The 19,147-nt window shown below is 50.6% G+C and overlaps 1 protein-coding gene across 11 annotated transcripts in view; it reads left to right on the top strand.

Moving 5' to 3' along the window:
* Positions 1-19,147, top strand: part of PLXNA2 (plexin A2) — a 212,936-nt gene that overhangs the window by 32,215 nt on the left and 161,574 nt on the right. The window contains exon 4 of one of the 11 annotated variants that reach the window (XM_036342305.1): positions 4,219-4,479. The exons of the other annotated variants lie outside the window; for them this stretch is intronic. Coding sequence (XP_036198198.1) covers positions 4,219-4,254 — 36 coding nt within the window. The 3' untranslated portion in view covers positions 4,255-4,479. Of the gene's footprint in view, positions 1-4,218; positions 4,480-19,147 lie in introns of those variants that run through there. 11 annotated transcript variants of the gene reach the window in all.

Genomic DNA, 19,147 nt, shown 5'->3' with positions numbered 1-19,147 from the left:
GTCTATGAGCTCATAATACCCCTCCCCTTCTCTGTGCAACTCGCCCTTCCTTTCCTACCCACACTCCTTTGAGGCACCTGGTACTCACACCCCAGCTCCCGCTGGCCTCCCACTTACCCACCCATCCCTCTCCAGAGAAACGGCCCATGATGAATTTATGGAATGTCCCCAGGAAATCTTACCATGGTCCAGGCCCCATAGCTCTTTCAACACAGGAAGGAAAATAAAGAAAAAAAAAATCCAGCTAAGAGCGTAGGGAGGGGAGGGAAGCAGGCTGTGTCAGAACTGTGCACTCTTTCCCAGCCTGAGCAGGCGTCTGCCAGACTGCCCAGCACTCATCCATGGCAGCCCACAGGAAGGAATAGGATGTCCCTGAAAGGGGAAGTTTAGAGGAAGCAGAGACTCATGACAAGTGCATGACCATGAGGCCACTTCCTCTGAGCCACAAATATGCAGAAGGACCAGGAGGAAAAAGGACAAGTCCTCAAAGCCAAGATGGGAGATGTGTCATGCTTGCCCAGGCCAAGGGTCAGTGCATGCAGGTGACAAGAAGACAGGTGAAGCTTTGCCACCGGGATGGAACAATTCCAGAAACACCAGCCGCAATAGAGTGGTCAACCTGGGAGTCTGTATCAGGGAGGACCTTCACCAGGCTTGGCTTAAGGACTGAGACAGGTCCATGGATGAGTTGGGGGGTATGAAAGAAGGGTACTCTAGACCTTGGGTGCTATAGAGTATATAGGGAGCTTGGAGGACTTGGTGGAGTGGAGGGCAGAGGTAGTGCCGTGAGGATCCAACCCCTAAAAGAAGCAAGTGAGAAGGATCTTGGGATTTTCACTGACCACGAGGTTGACAGGAGCCAACTGCTTGATACAAACGAGCAAAGTTAATTAGTCTTCGCCACACTGACAGAAGGACAAGTTCCGGGTCATGAGAAGTGGGGGCTCCACGTTGGAGATAACATTGTAAGGGGGCCTTAAGCCCACTAAAGTGTGAGCTAAACGAGAGCTGGGGGGATGTGGAAGTCATGCCGTATGAATACTGTTAAAAGGATGTTAAGCTAAGAAGAGAAAAGGAGGAGACCGTTTTGTTCAGATACTGTAATTTACTGAGCATGTATTATGTGTCATGTGCTGTTCTAAGAGCTTATATCTACTAACTCACTCAGCCCGTATGTAACTCATGAAGTAGGTGCTATTATTATCTCCATTTTATAGATGAGGAAATGGAGGCCAAGACAGGTAAAGAAATGCAGCTAATGCCCCATAGCGAGTAAATGGCAGACCCAGGATTGGATCCTTGATCATTGAGTTCCACAAACAGCATGCTCAATCATTAAGCTGTAGAGAACGACTTAGACCTATTTGATGTGGCCCCAGAGGACGGGACAGGGCTATTGTATAGGAGTGACAGTAGATAGCTTTCCACTTAAAAAAAGGAAGAGGTTTCTTGTGGCCAAACTGTCCCATAATGGAAAGAGTTGACTCAAGTGGGAGTGAGCTCCCAGTCACCGGAAATATTCAAGCAGAGACTGGATGGTCATGGATCAGGGAAGCTGTAGCAGGGCCCCTGCACTAACCACATGATCTTTGTAGTCCTGTCCTCAGTCTTTCTCTGCTCCTCTGGTGGGAGTGGGTGACAGGGCGGGCAGGCTGTGGCAGAGACAGGAGCAGAGAGGGAGGCCAAGGCCCCCTGGGTGCGGGCTTTGAAGTCACGGCTGGGTTCGAGCTTGCCTCAGAGTGTGATGGAAAGCCCCTCAGGGTCCAGGAGTAGGTGCTTGGCAGCGACAGGGATCGGCTTTGCCAAGGTGAAGAGGGCAGGAAGCCCCGGGCAGGAGCCAGGGGAGCGACAACAGGCTGTTCTGGGCCGGTTCACTGCGATGGCATCCCTCCCGGTAAGAGCAGGCTGTGGGAGGCCAGAGGACAGATGCTGGGTGCTAGCACCGAAGCAGATGGAGAAAGAGCAGTGGGAACAGCTCCTGTACAGTGCTAACCACAACCTCATTTAATTCCACTTCCTGGTTGAAGGGAGGAGCCAGGTGCAAGCACAGGCCCTGAGGCGGTGGAGAGAAGGGCCAGCTGAGAAGGTAGCAGCCAGCAGGACCTGGGGGGAAGGATTCCCTCCCTTCTTCCTCATCAGGCAAAGTCCCTCTGGTTCCTTCTCTTCATCTGCAGCTGCTAGAAGGGCTGGCTCGGTCCAGGCCTCCTCCGGCCCCCGGGCCTCACACAGCAGCAGGAAGTGTGTTGGCTCCTCGCTTTCTGTCCCCACTGGAAACTTGCCTGCTGCTCAAGGGCTGGTGACGAGATCTCTACCCTGTCCCTTGGAGCATCTGCACTGTGCCTTCCTCAGATCCCTCATGGCACGTCGTTCTGCTAGGACAGCATCTGACACAGGAGCAGCTACACATGTGTCCACCTCTCTTGAGATTCACAGATCCTTACGGGCAGGGACCCTCCTTTCACATTTATATCATCCATCCCCACGGTCAGAGCCAACATCTCTCAGACATCAGGGGCTCATTAAATTTATGTCATATTTTTGGGGGGCTTTCTCCTGACCAGACTCCTGTGTACACAGATTAGATACCAAGAGTGACTCCTATGGACGAGGCTGGTTGGCAAAGGAAGGATGTATTATGTGTTGGATACGCTGGACGGGGAGGAGGAGGCAGAGGCAGGAGGGATGCGCGGTGGTGGGATGAGGAATCAGGAGTGAGAGAACTGCTGTGGGTAACAGGAAAAGAGTTTGTTTGCTGGTTAACAACACTTGGATGAGGGTGGGGAGGTGCTCTCAGAAATGTTGGCTGGGTTGGGAAAAGGGGAGGGCATTTATACTGTTGCTTGAGACCCCTAATATAGAATAACATAGGGGGGTGGCATCTACCTCACCCGGGCAGGGAGGCAGGTACAAAGGCTCAGGTGACCACTGCTCCGCTCTACCCCATCAGCCCCCTGGACATTCCCAAAATCCACAGAGACAGCCCTTTTCCAGTTGGGGGAAGCCGTGTGGCCTCTTTGGGCACCACCTTATTTCCCATTAGCTGCAGCCAGCTGCAGAAATGCCTGTGAAATTCTTGAGGAACATTCTTTCTGCCTTTCCCTAAGGGCCATACCAACCCAAGGTCTCCAGTCCTCAGCCCGCTGACGTCCCAATCCTATTCTTCTCTTTGTAATCTCACCAACAATTTGCTAAGCAAAGCCAGGAAGAGTGGGAGCTTCTTTAGTAGCATCTTAGGCGCTGGAAAGAATCCATTGAGAACACCAAAGTATTAACTAACTGCCCCAGGCCCCGGAGGTATTCGATAACGCTGATTACTTACAAGCTACCTTTCCCGTGGCCCCTTCCATCTTCCACAAATACTGCTGTTAAGTGTGGTGCTCGTCCCCATTTTGCAGATGTGCAAAACCGAGCCACAGAGATACTAAGCATCTTGCCCAAGGTTATATGGCCCCTCCCTGGGCAATATTGACATTGGCAATTGTACTTCCTCCCAAAACACCCAGAGAAGTTCCTAACCTTTGACTTGGCTCCCTCATGGGGTGGAGCTGTCTTGGCAGACACCCGGCCAAGTTGGATGAAATGCTGAGAAACATGCCTTCCCCTCTGTGCCAACCCCACCAAACAATAGCCACTCATTCCACTGAGTGGAAATGATTCACTCGTCTCTCAGTGTGAACCCTGGATCCTGTAAACAGCCATGGCTGCAGCTCCATTTCCAGGAGACCTCCTGGCTCTCCTGGAACCTGGAACTACTGATCTGATGCCCTAACTCCCCGGGCATCTCCGCAGGACTGGGGCTGGGGGAGCAGGGGTCAGGGGTAGACACCCTCTCTCCTTCCTGGGAGCCGGCATGGAAGAGGCCAGTGGTGGCTCGGAACTCACCATCGCAGCCCTAGGAATGAGTCTGGCTCCCTGCCCAGACTCCTGCCGCCAAACTCGCTGTTTGTTTTGTTGTTTTATAGCCCTCTTGAGTCAGGAGAACTGGTCTTCTGAAAGCTGGGAAAGGCAGCATTTGGTTGGCACAGGGAAGGAGGCATATTTACAGAGTGCCCCCCCCCACTCTTGCCCCCCTCCCCACATGACAGGTGTAGAGACGGAGTGTGGGTTTCTGTGCAGAGCCCCAGCTGACCCCAGGGGGAGGAGGCCCTGATCTCCCAGAGCCGGGCTGAAAGGGAGAAACTGAAGACTCATTTATTTTTTTGCACCTTTTTTGTGCAGCTCTTCGTTTGCCTCAATCTTGGACAATCCCTGTAGGAGGCATCAGGCTGTGCGCTCAGCAGGCTGCTTCATATCCAAGAGTTTGCTCCTTGGAGCTCAGAGCTTCATCGCAGGACAGGGGGAGGGAGGGGTGCAGCTTATGGAATCCAGGTGACCCACATAGGCTGTGCGGAGTTTCCAAGAGGCTAAGGTACTAATGTTACAGGCACTCAGCTTTAGGAAAACACCAACCACATAGATCAGCCGTGTTCCGGATCCGGCCTGTTTGAAATGAATAAAACTAAAAAAAAAAAAAAGACCGTACCCTTTTATGTAATGATGTTTACTTTGAATTTATATTAGTTCACACAAACACTCCATCCATGCTTTTGTTCCGGCCCTCCGGTCCAGTTTAAGAACCCATTGTGGCCCTCGAGTCAAAAAGTTTGCCCACCCCTGACATAGATGCACCTCTTTCTGGCCAGTGCGCCTCACCTGCCTGTGGGCCAGGGCTGGAAGGGACCGCCAAAGACCAGGAGTCCAGTCCTCTGCCTCCCAGTAGGAATTGATTTCCACAACAAAGAAGTATGTGAGCTCATGGGATGTCTTCCTAACTCAGACCTACTAGCTACAGGACCTCTCAGATTCAGTGTCCTCGGGTGTAAAAGGAGGACAATTATAATACCTGCCTCGTGAGGTTGTAATGAAGCTTAAATGAAATAATTCATTATGGAATGCAAATTTATTGAACACCTACTATGTGCCATTTTGGGGGTATAAGTAGTGAACAAAACAGTCAAAACTGCCTTTCCTAATGAAGATTATATCTTCATATGGGAAGATGGACAAAAAAACCCCCCATAAACCAACAGTATGTTTAGAAAATAATTAGTGCTAATGGGGAAAAATAGAGCAGAAAGAACTAATTCCCGAGAAGAGTGGTGCCGAGCTGGAGCGGATATGAACTTAAATATCACTGCTGTTGCTCCTTAACTTGTGAGCCTATGTATTTTTCTTCTATAGAGTGGGCAGTAATGAACACTTTGCATGGTTGTTGTAAGAACTAAATGAAAGCAAGCACAAAAGTGCTTTTCATGATTATCACTAACATCTTCGAGCCCCCCCCTCCCCCAAAGCCCACTCTCCTCTGGCTCCCTGGGGAAGTGGAGCTGTCATATCAGCTCCCTTTTCAGTGACATGTTTGCAAGGTCAGATGGAGGAAGAGAACCCTGCCCCCCTGCCCCCAGCCCTGAGTCATGGGAAAAAATACTCCAAAGACTAGACCAGCTGAGCCGAACTAATCTACTCCTGCTGGACATTGGCACCACGTCCCACTGCTGCATTAGTCACCAGTGAGAGCTTTCCGAGTCCCCTGTCGCCACACAATACGGGCTGGCCCCTCCCCAGGGCGGGGCTGGGGAAGTGGTGGTTTGCTCTTGCAGCTTTACAGACTGGCTAAAACAGGGCCATTCCGTGCCCTTTGCACACTCCCAGGGCAACCATAATATCCTAGTGCCGCACAGCTAGCTCCATCCCAGATTAACTGTGCGATCTTGGGGGACTTCAGTTTTCTCAGCTGGTCTTCCAAGATTGCTGTGCGTGTCAGACATGGGAGGTGCAAGGCTACTACAGAGGCTGATGCGTGGTAGGTGCTTAATAAAGAGCAGCCATTGCTGCTATTAGCACTCTCGCCATGAGTATGACTCTCACTCAGATTGCTACTGCTCCTCCTACATTATTGTCACGCTTTTCTCCCAAGGGCCCAGCCAGATTCCCTTGGTTTATATTACGTCATTAATCCCACAACATTTTGAATGGACAGGAAGGGTTGGGATGTTTCTCCGCTCTGTTGCACATACTAATACCGAAACTCAGATTATGGACTTACTCGGGGTCACGGGTAACTAAGGGGAAGATGTGGGAACTGGAACCACAGCTACAAATATTTCAGGTGGAGATGGGCCCAGCACACACTTGTAGAGTCCAAAGGTGGCACAGCTAAAAGCTTGCAGCTACTTGAACTTCTCTTTTCTTCTTGTCATCACGCATTCTGCTGCCCAGAGAAGCAGATGCAGAGGTGCAGGTGGGGAGGGTCAACTAAGGTCTGGCCTTCAGAGTCTCTTCTTGGGATTCTGTCCCTCTCCTGGTCTCCGCTTCCAGAAAGGGTTCTGGGCTGCAAGGTGCAGCCGAACTTAGAAGCTGGTGCCTCTGGCCTCGTCCCAATCAGCCATCACTTGGTAGCACATTTCTATTTCTATTTCAACGGCTACTGCCACCAGTTGGATGTCGCCACCTAACCTCAAAGGGGCAGTGGCATCACAGGGTTTAGTAACAAATCTGGGAATCTCACGCTTTACTGTCACGGTGAGTGAGAGCACAGTCAAGGAAGGGGGCGAGGCCATGCAGCTGGGACCCTGAAGAGGGTTCGGGAACCACCACCCCCCCCAACTGCAGAGGAGGGGGACTCTACCTCTGTCAGGATCTTCCTCTGATTTCATAACTAGAAAGGACCTCAGAAAAGTGGTCCAGCTTCCAGACTTTAGGCAGTTGAGATGTGTATTCTATTTTATGGGTAAGACCACTGAGGCCTAGAAAGGCTAAGTGATCTGCAGGAAATCACCGAGATGCTTAGCAGCAGGGGCGGGACCGAAATCCAGGTCTTTAGATTGCCATGTTTTGGACCCTTCTCTCTCCATCCAAGGGAAGAACGCTCCTATGCAGGAAACATCAGACTAACCTCTGCCTCTCCCTAGCGTGCAAGCATTCCCTAAGCGGGACCTAAAATTGGTCCGGGGATCGCTCTCCCCAGGGCGAGAGTCTCAGTTAGCGTCCTATCCCAGGCATGGCCATGCAGCCTTGCTCAGGGGTGACCAGCCTCCCTGAGCCCTCACCCCACATGTCTCAGGAATCTTATTATTAGAGCCTGGCCAGCAAGAAGGCCTGTTTAACCCCAAAATTCTTGCCTTGGGGCTAAGAAGTTCTGGCAAATCCTAACACTGACTTGGGAAACTCAAGCCCTACATGTTAGTTCTCTATCTAGGCATGCCACTTTCGGGGGGACATGAGGGGGCTATTACCAAGTAAGCACTCCCTCTTTGCTAAACCCTGGGAGAAGTAGTTTGGTTTTTGTTCAGTTGCACCTCACATTGCTCTTAGGAGAGAAGGATTAACCTTATGTCCATTTTCCAGATGAGCAAACTGAGCCCAAACCTAGGTAACTTGCCAGAGTCACGTTGCTACCGAGTGAAGAGCTGGAATTTGAACCCAGATCTTTCTGACCCCAGACCTGGGCTTTGTTAACCACCAGTGTTAGCACTCTGTTGGCCTCCTTGAAGATTCTGTTTGTCCATCTATATCCCACCATATGCCCTACAGAGAGCTACCAGGAGATGCCGAGAGACGAGTAGAAGGGCTAACACGTTGTGCTCTTTTCAGCAAAGATGCCCTGGAAACCCAGGACCTGGCAGCTGTCACCTGGGCACACGCTGCCTTGTGTCACTCCCCTCGGGCCTCCTCCTCCCCCTCCCCACCCATCTCAGCCCAGGCCACAATGGATGGGGTGGCAGCCTTTTGTGCCACACACAGTCCCAGCTGACTCCCCTTTCTCCAGGCAGCATTGTTTGCCCAGAGCTTTCTGAAAGGGAGACAAAGGGGGATTGCTGACAAGGCCAAAAGCTGCTGTGTAAAGCGTGAGGCCTGCCCCATCACCCGAGCATCCCTTGGAGCCCTAGGGCTCTTCTTCAAAGACGCTGTCTGGGATCTTTTGTGTGCCAGTCATACCCATTCAGAGCTGGCGGGGCAAAGGAGGGGGACACTGGGAAATGGAGTCATTTTCGTCTGGCAAAATTGGAAGAGACATTAATGCAATAGTTAACAGCAAGCCGCGTTGGGGGGGGGGGGGGGCGGGGGCAGGGCCGGAATGCTTGTTCTCTGTTTATGGGCTTATGCAATTCCATCAATATTGATGCCTGATGCCTTTGATTCTGACACTAATCATTGCTATGAATTAAATTTTCAGCCATATAATTAGGATTGCTATTAATAGGGCCCTGAGCTAAGCACTACGATGCGGCACGTCTCTTTCTTGATAGAAAATGGCATCCTTGGAACGCTGCTAATGGGGCGCACCTGGGGTTTGCCAGGAGTGATGTGAAAATTATACATTCTATCTTGGTATCGGGCCTTCACTAAAATACCAGCGAGCAAAGGTGAGGCTGGAGGGAAGGCTCTCGCCTGCCCAGTGCTGTGGGCAGCAATTAGGTGTCTCTCACACTCTTTAAAGTCGTTAGGAACGGATATGCCAGAGCCAGTGCTGGCCGCTCATGGTCAAGGCTCGGGCAGCTCACAGCCAGGAAGGGCTCTCTTGAGTCCAGCCTAACGCTAGCCAGCTGTACCTAAGAGACCAGTTGTTCTGGTAGTTTCCTTCTCAGACTTTACGGTGGCAATGAGCCAACTCAGGAAAGAGGAACTTCTCTTTATGCCCTAAGGTTGGTTGAACGGGCTGAGCCCAATTGGGCCTCCATCGTGGGTAGATGATTCGGCAAGACCCCTGCTCACAACTGATTCCGAAGACCCCCCACCCAGAGACCTCCATGGGCCACAGAGCACAGGTTGGCCTCACGCATAAAAGAGCCTGCGCTACACCTGGTGGGAAGGGATGAGCTCTCTCTCAGGGCGAGATGCTTCTCCAGGCAAATGTGCAGCATTTGTTGACTGGGGAGCCCAGTCTTTTATGGTTATCAGGCCCCCAGTTCAGTGTTGGAGACTCTCGATCCCCCCTTCACCCCCAATTTGAGTAATCATGTGTCACCGTGCACACAAGGTTCTCTAACTCTTTCCCACTGGCACATGTGGTGGCCACCCCCCTCCCGCCACTTCATCACTTGGAATCATAATACACACCAGTTGGCATAAGGGATGCATTAGTCCCTGCTCTTTGACCTTCAGGCTGGAAATAATTTTTCCTCCAAATCATCATTTATTGATTTTTTTCCCTTTCATATGTTTAAGTCATTGGGAGAAGACAATGGTATGAGTTCAAGTCCTAACTTCACTCTTTGTTAAGGATGAGACCCTGACTAAGTTACTTCCCCCACTTGGGAGCTTGGAATGGAGAATTATCATTTTTAAAATAGGGATAATAATAGCTACTTTATAAGACTTAGAATAAGGTTGAAGAATTATCTGAATTGCTCATCATAGGTCTTCTATACCTAATAACACTCCCCATCCCCTCCCTTCCTCCTTTCACATAGACCCAGATAGACAGGACAACAGCCTAGCTCTTGGTACCCATGGCATTCCGAGGAATGCCACTTTACTCCCCTCCCATCAACGGGACAGCACAAGGAAAATTAACTCTTCCAAAACATGGAGTGAACGGGAGCATGAATTTCAAATGCCTTCAGGCTTTTTCTCCCCACCAACTAAAAGATGGAACAAGGCACTTCTTGTCCGACTGTAGGTACCCTCGTTTCTGCTGTTTCTCCTTATCCTCAGGTAGCCCATGGTCTTAGGTGAACTGAATTCACCCTTGAGCTCAGGGCCCAGAGCGCTAGCATTGAGGGCTTTGGGTGTATGGAGACAGGAGCGAGAGCATCCTCGCATCCCCCAGGAGGCCCTTATTATACAGGATGTGTATTCACTCTGCCTTCTGCCCCCCACACCCCCTGTACATTCGCCCATTCTACCGAAGTGCACACTCTAAGGCAAATGTGTGGACACATGGCAATTGGCCGACGGCCAACATCAACCAGAGAATGTAGGTGCTTCGCCACATAAAATGCTAGAAGAAAAAAATGTGTATGGATGAGTCCTCAACTTGAATGTTTCATTAATTACCAAACAACTGTTTTGCACTTCATACCTGGAGTGTTGAGCAAGATGGAGATTATTGTTGAGTTATTGTTGGTAAAGCTGCTGTTTTAATTCCCACTAAGTAGAGAACATAATTCAGTCCTCTTAATGTTGGAAATTAGCCTGATGTTGGGCAAGTACGCAGTTACTCATTCGTGCATCGAAGCACACATTTAATATAATTATCCTCACCCGCTTCTGTTCTTTTGCTATTTGCAAAATCTTGGATGATCCAAACAAAACTCCAAAATTGACTCACCCTGTGAGGTAATGTGATGCACCCACAAACCCTCCTGCACCTCCAGTCTTTCCAAGAGTCTAACTGCTCTGGAACCCGTAAAACGTGGAGTAGCTTCCGTCTCAGACAGACAGGTGGTATCCCCAGAGGAATGGCCGTAGAGAAATAGAGGGAAAAATGTGCCCAACCTCCCCCCACCATCAAATCAAAGAAATAAAAAATCTGTCTCCTTGGTGCCTCCCCAGTATTTACGTCTGAGCTCAGCAGACACCCCTGGGCTGCAGCCAGTCTGTGCATCTGCATTAGTCCATTACGCTTTTTATGATGCGTTACCCCTCCCCCAGCCCTCCCCCAGCGCAACCTTTTATGACTGTCCTTTTCATTTCTGGGGAAGAGCCACACGGAATGGCAGATGCCTGCGTTTCTCCACTCTTTGGGGAGCTATTTGTAGGCGGCCTGTCCCAGGCCATAAACAATGGGAGAAAAACCACAGTCACCGGCAATAAATGCACCCAAGGCCAAGGAGGTGGGGGGCGAGGGACTGGGGTAAGCTTGGTGGTGTCCCCACAAGCCCAGTGGCCAGTGGATATGGAGTAGATGCCACCTATAGGAGAATCAAGGGCTAGTGCTGAAGTGGATGCTGCCCTTCCAGATTTCCCCAGTCACTCTGTCATGCCCGGCTCCCCCACTGAAGCCACCTGTCCCTTAACAGTAATCACAACCGGGGAACTTTCCAATGGGGAGAAGATGGTTCCCTTTGACATTCTTCTCTCCTGGGAGCTCATGTTGTTGCATAGATCGCCATGTGCCGCTCATCTCCCATTGATGCTTCTGGACCTTGGAGGAACTTCCCAAAAGTGTGTCTGCCTTCTTGCACCCTCCCCCCCCGTGACAGCACCCCAACCTCTTCCTCCTCCCCTCTCCAATACTTTCCCCCTCCATCATGCCCAGGGCCAAGCCTTACCATCCGTCACCACTTCTTCTGGCTTATTAAAACTTCAGCCAGGGCTCTGGTGGCGGTGGCAGTGATGTGTTGTTTTTTTTTTTTTTATTTCTGCTTTTACGCTGCACCTACGAGCAAGTCACTCATGACAGCACCTGGACCCAGCTTTGCTCCCAAAGGGCTCCCCTGGGAGAAGAAAACCAAATTCCAAGTGAATAATTGGTCTAGTGGAGATTGCAGATTCTTCCTGTACGTACAAACAGCAACCGAAAGCGGAGACTAGAGCACAGATAGAAGGGGGGTGGGAGGTGCAGGACCAGCCAGTGAGGCCCTGGATAATTAGTGCATTGACGAGTTTCCTGCTTCATCAGCCTCATCTGAGTGGCAGGATGCACACAGAGGATGGGGCGATGTTCCTTTCTCCTCCTTATTGGTTTTGGACCCCACATCTAATGGAAACACACAGATGAAAGTGATGTGCATTTGCAATGACTGTACACATCAGACTGCTGGAGATAGTAGCTATTATGCTGCGTGTATGTTTTTTTGCAGCAAGCTGCTAAATTATTTATTGAGCACTGGGCTTTAATCTCATAAACATACAGGCAGGCGCCAGCAGCCAGAACGCTGCATAAAACACGTATGTAGGCTGCACAGAGCACTTCGGTGACTCTGGCGGAGATTGGTCATTTCCACTGGATCTTTGCCCCCAGATCAGCTCTTGAACGGCAGGCAGACCAAGGAAGAACCTTCTTGTTCTCCCATCACTGGGAGTGTGGAAGTTGATTTGCATATCATAGCAGATAAGCACCCCAACCTGAGCACACAGGACCAGGGAGCAAGTTCCCAGAGTCTCTGTCCTTGGCTGAGGGATAGGAGGGAGTATTGGTTGGGGGGAGGTGGGCGGGGGGGAGGGGGAGGGTAGGGGGACAGATGACTCAGGGCCACTGGATGATGTACCACTGGATGATGCTGGGGTTTTCTAGAGCAGTGATGGCGAACCTATGACACACGTGTCAGAGGTGACACGTGAACTCATTTTCTTGGTTGATTTTTCTTTGTTAAATGGCATTTAAATATATAAAATAAATATAAAAAATACAAACCTTTGTTTTACTTGACCTTGTTAAGTAAAAGTGATTTCCCTCAGCCCCCCTGGTTGCCGGTCTGGAAGGCAATCCTCTTGGTGTATCTCTTAGTCTCTGAACACCAAGATAATAATCCTAGTGGTTTGAGGTACATGAAGCGCTTTCATGTGTATCTCACCCGTTTTGAGCTCATCTAGTAATCCCAACAACCATGGGCTGTGATCTTGTGGACGAGGAAGCTGGCCCGGAGGGATCAAATGATTTACCCATGACTACTCAGGAATGGCGCTGAATTGGAACCTGGATGCCCTCCTTTGTCTATTCTAATCCTAGCCCAGATATGTGAGCTCACTAGCATTAGGCTAGTGAGGAAAATGAGGCACAAATCATCTCTGACCCCCAGGCCCACGAGGGCTGGCTGTGTGGGAACAGTGTTAACACCAATGCTTTCATCATAGACATTTGAACCCGAGAAGGTCGGGCTTTCCAAACCCTAGGTCTCTGCTCTCTGAGGGCAGACGAAGCAATGCCAGGACTGTCTGGGCTTCGTCATTGACTGTCTGCAGCCACCGACAGCTTACATCTCCCCTTGCAGTCAGCGGGGCAGGGAGACCCAGTGGGAAAATATGGCCGAAGCTAAGTGGACAGGATTTTTAACCTGATTCCAGGATCCAGGGGGTCCATGATCTAGAGAAAAATGCTGTGCAAACATTTGTAGGTCTATAATTTCTGTGTGGAGATACCATTGCTGTCATCACATTCTCAAAGCTGTCTACAGCCCTTTGTCTAATGGTTTTTAGACAAGTTTTTAGGCAGTGTGCCTTTGAGCTCTATCGTGACCACTCTAATTCCTCAATTTCACCCTCCCATATATAAGTAGGGTTATAAGTAGAATTATTTTGTTGTTGTTTTTTTTTAAAAAAAAGGTTTGGATGGTTGGCGTGCTCATTGGTTGAGCATTAACCTATGAACTAGGAGGTCACGATTCAATTCCCAGTCAGGGCATATGCCTGGTTGCAGGCTCGTTCCCCAGTGTGTATGTGGTGGTGGTGGGGAGGGGGGGCAAGCAGGAGGCAGCCCATCAACGATTCTCTCTCATCATTGATGTTTCTCTCTCTCTCCCCGCTTTCCTTTCCTCTCTGAAGTCAAGGGTTTGAACGAAAGATGATGAAATGCTGGGCCTCCCTGACCTTCATGTGGTGTGTACCCCTTGTAACAGGCACACATACATCATAATCACCACCTGCCACACACACATACACACACTCCCACCCCCAGACCTGGTGTCAGCAGAACAAGACGATGCTGAAACAACCCAGATCAGGGCCAAGAGGTGAGCCAGAGGGCCGAGGCGGGGAGAGCAGATCCGGCACAGGGAGGAGTGGTGCTGAAGACCACACCTATGGGAGACCGAGCATGGATCCCTCCCAGCCTTTAAATCAGACAGCACGGCTGGCAAAGGAGGCCAACTAGGTGGCTCCACGTGAGTGTCCAGAGAGACACACCACATGAGAGCCAGACAGGCCCAGCATGTCGTCATCTTTCATTCAAACCCTTTTTAAGAATATATTTTTTTATTGATTTTAGAGAGGCAAGAGGTAGTCCTATCAGTCAAGAGGCCAGGGGAGGGGCCTCACATGGGAGGGTAAGAATTGCCCCATGATACCTTGATGGGTCTCCATGCTCCTCACCTTGGACTTTGCATGTGTTGTTCTCTCAGACTAGAAACACTTCTCCCTTCTCCTTGCCCAGCTATCACTTCTCATCTTCAAGATTCTGTGGTACCCCTCCTCCAGGAAGTCCCCCGTGATGTACTTCATAGCGTCTATCACATGATTATCAGAGCAGAAGAGCAAAGTGGTTCAGAAGAGTTGAGGCCCGGGAACCAAAGTGCCCTGGGCTCCACTCCTGACACTGCCCCTAGCAATCTGGGTGATGTAGTAAGAATCGCTTCACCTTTCTGTCCCTGTTTCTTCATCTGAAAACCGGAAATAATAGTTTCTGCCTCACAGACTTGTTGTGAGGGACAACGCAAATGAGTTGATGCATGTAAAGCACATAGATCAGTTTCCAAAATAGACTAAGTGCTCAGTCAATGTTAGCTATGATTATTATAATTTCCCTTTTCCTTTCTCTGTCCCTCGGTGCACTCAGTAATTTTAGGATAAGGGCTGCGCTTCTCAGCTTCTCATCTCCGTGCCCATTTTACCAACTAATAGAGTAGACATTCAGTCATTGTTTTAGAAAAAGGAAGGAGGGAGGAGGGAAGAAGGGGAGGAGGGGGGAGGGGGAAAAAATCCTGGGACAGGAGTCACCCCTCTGCCCAGCTGTAAGGTACCTTCTTGATGTGAGTCCAAGTGGCTTGCAGGTGTGTGCTGTGCCTCCAGGTGGAGTGTCAGGGGTTCAACCCAGTGTCTCTGACTGGCCCTGGGCACAAAGGAGGTTCTTTTTGGGGGAGTGCTTGTGATTAGAGCAATCACATCTCTTACACTGAAATTCAAGCCCTCATTGCTGCAGGCAAATCCCGAGGGACTGCCCTTTCCCAGAGGGGAAATTCCTTCAGCCTCCTTAGCTCCCAGGGGCACTCACCTGTCAGTGCTCTGTCTGCAACTCCCAGCAGATGCCAGGTCTGGGCCAAAAAACAGCTGGCAGCAGAGGCAGGGGTGGGGGGCACCGGGTGATGACCTTCCCAGCCCCTGCTGATTCCATCAACTGCCTAGAGTCCAGAACACAGTAGACGGTACCGCTCCTGACACCGAGGCTTGACGATGCAGAACTCCACCTGTTAGTACTTACTGTATGCATTCACACATTCACTCCCTCATTCAAAAAAAAATACATGTTACTACCAGGGCCTACTCTGTGCTTTCAAATATATTGCTTGCTGCCGATATCACCATTAATTACATGAAGCCAGTATTTCTCAACGGGGGCAATTCTGTGGACATTTGGCAATGTCTGGAGACATATTTGAATGTTGTGTTCAGAGGGAGGAGGTGCTACTGGCATCCGGTGGATAGAGCCCAGGGATGCTACCCAACATCCTACAATGCAGAGAACACCCCCAACACCAAAAAATCACCCTGCCCAATGTCAGCAGTACTGACGTGGAGAAACGGACCAAAGCGAGCAACCTGTATTGAGCATCCACTCTGTCTGTGGCAGGCACAGAGTAGATGCTCAATAAATGTTACTTAATCCTTGAAACAGCCCTGCAGCGCAGGCACTATGACTATTTATTGTTCCAGATGAGAAAACTGAAGCTCAGGGAGGTTCAATTATTTTCCCATTCATTGATGAACTATGTGTTTATTGGACGGCTCAGTGGGTATGGATTCGGAGAGCAAACCTAGTTCTGCTGGCCCCAAAGCCTGTGCTTCTCTCTGCACAAGGTCAGGAAGGAGAAAACATGAAATAAGTGCGTGAGGGAGAAACATAAATTTCGGTGGAGACGCTGCTTGATAAATGCCACTGGGTATGAAAAGTGACATTACTTTTCCTTTTCTGCTTTCTTCTGTCCTTCTTTCCCCACACAGGCTCACCTACTCACAGACACACACAGGCAAGGGAACCAAACCCTTGAGGCCCCAGTTTGCCTTCAAGTTTATTTTGGTGTGGGTGGGGATTTTATTTGAGATTGCACTCCCCTTTCCCTGCCCCCCCACCCCTAAAATGTTTCTCATCTTACAGACACAGCCAACCCTCCCGGTGGGAGGAGGCAGGGATATCTCTCTGGCTCCTCAAGTGTCTTGATAAAGATCTGCTCCCCGCCAGCCTCTCCTTGTGCTGATTTAGTGCCTCCCGTAGGAGGTGCGGTGTTTTATTTGTAGCTCCTGACCGTGGGCTGTTTGCTTGGGAGCAGCATGTGTAATGGGAAGAAAACGGACCTTGGAATCAGACCGTGTTGGTTCAAGCCCTGTCCTGGCCACCTACTAGGTCGATGGTGCTGGGAAGAGTGGTTGACCTTATGGAGCTCTGGGTCCTTCATCTGTGAAATGAGATTGAAGATTCCCACCTGGCAGGGTGCTTTGAAAATTAAATGAGGTCAGATACGGTCGTCTTTTAGCATGGTTGCTTGGCCGAGAGGGGGTACTTAAGACATGCTAGCCAGCCTGGGCATCCTTTCGCCTGGGCCCCAGGTTGGCATTTTCCAGGGGCTCCAGCAGATGGGAGAGGTAGTCAGTCCAGCCTTCTGGTGGGCCTGCTAAGCCTGGCTTCTCTGCCTGCTCTGGGCCTCCTCTGGGGACCCCGTGGATAGGTCAGCCCAGGCCCCTGAGTCAGCCACAAGAGTGCCCTTGTGCCCTGCCTCTGTGGTGAGTTGGGTGACTTGACGACAGCCACTACCGCCTCCCCTGACATGACCACGTAAGCCAGAGTCATCCATATCTACCCCTTAACCCAGCAGAGAGCCAACGCACGGCACAGAAGAGCTAAGAATGGTGCCAGTTGACCCTTTGTGAAGACAGATCTGAAATCATTTAAGACTCTGAGGCTGGGAGGGATCCTCAAGGTTCCTAATGATTGTCCTCCCCGTTTTCCCTTCTCATTCGCCTCACATTAGAGGAACTTGTAGAATGCATAGGGACAGAACACATGCACTAGATGCCTTGTCGCCCTAACGTAGCTCGCTGTCCCCTCCTGGACACACTACTCACCTGTCTGGGGCAGGAGGGCAGGGGTGTAGCTCTGAGAGCCTTCTGCAGAGGAGCTTCCCTCTCTCTCTGTGCTCCCATTTTTGGTGACCTCCTGAACCTCAAGGTCAGCAAGACCCAGCTTTACACATCGCAGTTTGCACTGTTTGCATTCCTCATCTCCTTTAGCCCAGATAGCAGCTCAGGAGCTGGGTGTGCCTTCTCCATTCTGAAGATGAGGTCAACAGAAACCCCAACGGATTACTCAGTCAGGAAGCCCGGGAGCCTAGACATAAACCCTAGTTCTGCGGCTGAAAGTTCACAACCCCCATGATGCCTTGGTACCCTTGTTGTGTCCTTCCCCTTATCCTACCGCAAGTAGCCATTCAAACAATATTCTTGGAGCCCCTGTGATGTGTAAAGTCTAGCTTATGGGCCGTGGAAGATGTAACGGAGAATGAAGGGCCCTTTTCCCAGGTAGCTGCCAGGGGTGTGCTTGCCTCCTTCTCACCTCTCCTGTGCACCATCTCCCAGAGGCCTGACTCTGCAGCTGAGGAAGAGAAGCCCAGAATCCTCCAGGCCTGCGCTCCAGCCCGCTCTACAGCCTGTTCCCTTATCTCTAAAATGGAGATATTGGTCATTCTGGTTCCTACTTCCCAGGACCAAGGGGCACATTTGGTGAGAAAACACCTGTGAAGTCATTTGGAAAGCAAATGAAGGGCCTCTGTCCCCTTCCCATCTTATTAGCAGCCTGAGACCCGCAGAAGACATTTCTATGCTAATCACCGTTGTCCCCTGACCATATGTCCTGTGACCAGGGCAATTACAGTGCATGCTTTAACTGCTGCTGCCCGCAGCCTATGTCCACCCTGCCCCCCCCATCAATTACAGATGTTACCTGTGTGATGACAGGTTAAAGTACACCCCCCTCCCCATTAAAAAAATAGAAAAGCATAGAATGAGCAGGACCCGAGTGATAGAACCCGACATCGGCAGGTCGTAACCCAAGAATCAGGCCTGGCAATGCCCTTCAGATGGAGGAAAAAAAATGCCAGGGACTTTCATAAGATCTTGGTTATTGTCCCAACAGGCAGGGGAGGAACAGTTTGGGGAGGGCACAGTGCCCCTGGGGACATCGTCTCGCAGTCCTGGTTTCTCCAAGGAAGACTTTGACTTGCTTGTGAGGTTTTGGGGTTTGCCTTCAGAAGGTCAGTTGTAGGGAAGAAAGCTGTAAGTAAGCACCGAGCAGTAGAGAATTTCAAATTCTGAGCGTTCCTGAGGGCTGCATGCATGGTGAAGGCCCCTTCCCTTCCGCCCCACTCCCTTCCGAATCCAGCCTCCCACAGCCTCCTTCGCACAGTGTGGAGCTGAGGTCAGCGAGGAAACCAAAACCACCTTTCTCCCGCTGGTCTGTGACACACCCCCGCCAGTCTGGGAGCCATTACCTTTTCCAGATGTGGAAGCTTTGCAGGGCTGAGCACCCCTGGGCCTGCTGGGGTCTCTCTCCAAGGGACCGCAGGCCTCTCTAGTTGATCCGAGCAGAAAAGAAGAAAGTGGGAGATGCTGAGAAGAGAGCTAAGATGTTTGCCCCAAGACACAGTGAGCTGCCCTTAATTGCAGCGCAACGTGCTTAGGGGCTGAAAAACACTGGACTGTGTCTCTCCTCCCTCCCCCTTACTTCCTACAGGAAGAATTTTGTTCAAAATAACAGTGCAAGTCCCAGAGCGCCATTCCTTAGCTACTCTCTGCAGATGTGGGCCAACTCCGCCCCCCTCCCCCCATTCTCTCCATCGGGCCTCTGCTCCCAGCCTACCTTCCTGGAAGACATTCTTGACACTGTCATTACACAGCTGCCAGCAGCACCTGCTGGCACATCTCCGTTATAAAGACACCAACCGACTTTAAAAAGAAAGAATACCAAACAAGACAGGCTCCGGGAGGTGGAGTTGTGGGGTTGGGGTTTTTTTTGTTTTTCTGGTGTATTTTTTGGTGTGTGTGTGTGTGTGTGTGTGTGTTTCCAAATTACATTTCCCGCCTTTCTCTGTTGATCTCGTATCCCTTTGCATTTCCCACTCTCTGCTTATGAAACCCCCTTCCAACCCCCACTTTCAAAATCAAGAGGAGAAAACCTGTTTGGGGATTCAACACGGTGTCAGCATGTGGCTGGGATCATAATACCTCAGAGAGGAGTCAC

The sequence above is a fragment of the Myotis myotis genome, unplaced genomic scaffold, assembly GCF_014108235.1.
Source record: "Myotis myotis isolate mMyoMyo1 unplaced genomic scaffold, mMyoMyo1.p scaffold_m19_p_18, whole genome shotgun sequence".
NCBI lineage: Eukaryota > Metazoa > Chordata > Mammalia > Chiroptera > Vespertilionidae > Myotis > Myotis myotis.
This window is presented reverse-complemented; position numbering and strand designations above follow the sequence as displayed.